This window comes from Adiantum capillus-veneris, chromosome 19 (assembly GCF_014529385.1).
Source record: "Adiantum capillus-veneris isolate H3 chromosome 19, ASM1452938v2, whole genome shotgun sequence".
Classification (NCBI taxonomy): Eukaryota; Viridiplantae; Streptophyta; class Polypodiopsida; order Polypodiales; family Pteridaceae; genus Adiantum; species Adiantum capillus-veneris.
Window position 1 is genome coordinate 111,138,176 of NC_140949.1, and position 2,639 is coordinate 111,140,814.

Here is a 2,639-nt window from a genome sequence, read left to right on the forward strand (position 1 = left end):
TACTCATCAGCTTATCCTCATGAGATTGAGCATGATTGTTGTCGTTATTTCTAAGCAACCTGCATAACCTCTTTTTTTGCATAAATTTGTATTTTTTTAAATTTCCATTTTTAGCCCCTTCAATAAATGTAAATCGATAACTCTTTAAAAAACAAAATCCCTCCAGGTGACCAAATCTGATATGCTTGAATGAGGTTTTGGCTCCATGATATCATGAAGGGCCACACGTGCCGGAAAGTGGGGTAGAGAGGTCGGTGGGCGAATGAAGTCTACGCGATAGAGACATGTTGGGTTCAATCCCTTGCTAATTTAGTCCCCTCATTAAAACACATTACATGAAAAGCCCTCAAATGGGTGACACCTTAAGAAGAAAGAGAAGTGTTTTGAGAAAGCTGTCTTATGTAAAATATCTTAATGAGAAGGGCGAGGGAAAATTGTGTTCGTTGAGAGGGAATGGGTGTACAAGGGTCTGTAAAATATCTAATAATTAGACCTTGAGACTAAGGGTGTGGTAAAATTGTGTTAGTTAAGAGGGGAATGAATGTACAAGGTTCGTTAAGGTGAGGGTTTGTGTTGTAAGTGCTGGTGTGAGTCTGTTTGTTGAGAGCTGGCGATCATGTTGGCCGCCACCACTCCTTTCAAGAGCATGTGCAAGCCTACCTCGTTCAATGTCCAGCTTCCACGTGGCCTTCTCCCCTTCTCTTGCCTGACCACCTCCCCTAAGGTTATCCTCTTCTCCACAAGCTCCACCACCTTCACCACAGGGTCCACGTCCGCTACAGCTGTTGAGACTCCGGCGCCAACTCCTTGGCGCTGGTCTGTCACTATGCACAGCACAATGTGCCTCTCTGGCCTTATTGCTCCCCTTTCTAATGCCTTGGAGAACAGCTTTGCTACAGCTGATATTCTTCTTGCCTGAAGCATCCTCTTCATAATTCTCCGACTCGCTCCCAGAACTGCGATGTTGCCGTCGGCACTCATCATTGTATGATCCTGATGCGGCCCGCAAGAAGTCGCCCCGGCCAAGCTCAATTGGAGGGCCTTGTTATCTAGTTCCGCTTCAGGTGCTGTGCTTTTGAAGTGCTGGTTATCGCAGCCTCTGCAGTCTGCCAACAGACTCCTGTCTCCTGCAAGAAATTTATCTAATGAAAAAAAGAGAGTGAATGCCAGTTATGTGGAGGTGAGCGATATTGCTAAAGTAAATAAATATATGATATGGAAAATATAAAATGTGCCATTGCTAAAGTAAATAAAATATAAAATATGGAAAATATAAGATGTGCCCATATTGCAGCATAATCTAAGACTTATGCTTGATCTAGTTAACTGGAAAAATGATCTACCTTTTTCACCTCAACGATTAGGAGGGTGCACAAAATGGCATAATTTCGATGCGGGATTATGATGGTGCGCAGCAAATCCGTGATCTTGATAGCGCGGGACTGCGACACTGCTGGCCGAAAATGGTTCTTAGGGTGAACCCAAGCTTTTGACCAGCTGGAGTAGCAACCAGGAGCTCTAATTAAGGTCTAAACAAGGTCGGCTTCTGTCACTATTAATTATTAATTATTCATCCCATTTATCACTGTATATACATACACAATGCCATGCAATGAAATGTTATTATGTTGAAACCATGCCCTACCAGAGTAGTCAAAATTTGTATAAATCCTCAGCAGCTGCTCAAGCCTCTCCACATGCATTGAAAACCCCTCTTTCTCATCCAAGACAAGCTCGTAGACCAGTCCCTGCTGCAGCACGAACGTGATCGAATGCGCCTTGTCTCGCACGAAAGTCGCAACCTTGCAGTCCTTGCCGACCGGCCATTGCACGTTGCTGACGGTGGCCTCTACTGCGACCAGGTGAGGCGAGAGAGAGTGCATCGCAAGGAAGAGAGTGAAGGGGCCTCTCTGCAGCAGAGCTCGCTCATTTCCATCGACGATACAAAGCCGAGCTAAAGGCCAGCGGAAGAGTTCTGTTTCAGAACCGCCCCCCATGAAGATTCAGTGAGGAAGCTTCGATTATGCGAGGAGGATTTTGATACTTATATATATATATATATATATACGTATGTGTGTGTTCGCGCGCCTGTGTGGGCGCGCGTGGCATAGCATGGCAAGCACAGCTGCTAGGTATGCAACCTCGTGCGTGTGTGTGTATATTTGCTTCCCCTCCGTCGTGACGTGCTGCCGGGTGCCATTTATTCTTTACTCCTACCTGTCGGCTTGTGCGCTTTTGATCGCGACTGCCTCGTGTCATGCTGTCTCATATCTATTGTTGTTTGAATTTCTCATGACCTATCAAATTTCAATTAAAATATATACCAGGATTCATAGACCCTAACTTTGACAGACCTCTAAAATATGAAGAATCTGCGCATGCACTCCTCTATTATGAAAAATCTTGTCATGCACTCCTCGCTAATTCTTGGATATCTTCTCTTAAGCTAGACAACTAGAGTGCTTTATTAGCCGCACCGACATGATTGGCATCATTACTTGGTGAGCCTAATGTTCTATTTTGTTGTCTTGAGCTTGGAAGCTTTCGCTTGGTACGATCTAGCTGACCATCGCCTTTGACATCGATCGCACAACCAGTAGCCTCAACTTGCTTTACGTCACACATTCTTAGATCTTGCA

The 2,639-nt window shown here is 44.8% G+C and overlaps 1 protein-coding gene across 1 annotated transcript; it reads right to left on the bottom strand.

Moving 5' to 3' along the window:
* Positions 1–434: 434 nt before the first annotated feature.
* LOC147434661 (uncharacterized) lies at positions 435–1,997 on the bottom strand. The gene is made up of 2 exons (XM_086489662.1): positions 1,646–1,997; positions 435–1,127 (listed from the first exon to the last, which is right to left on the bottom strand). The coding sequence occupies exons 1-2, from the start codon at positions 1,995–1,997 to the stop codon at positions 556–558; spliced, it is 924 nt and encodes a 307-aa protein (XP_086345788.1). The 3' UTR covers positions 435–555.
* Positions 1,998–2,639: the final 642 nt, after the last annotated feature.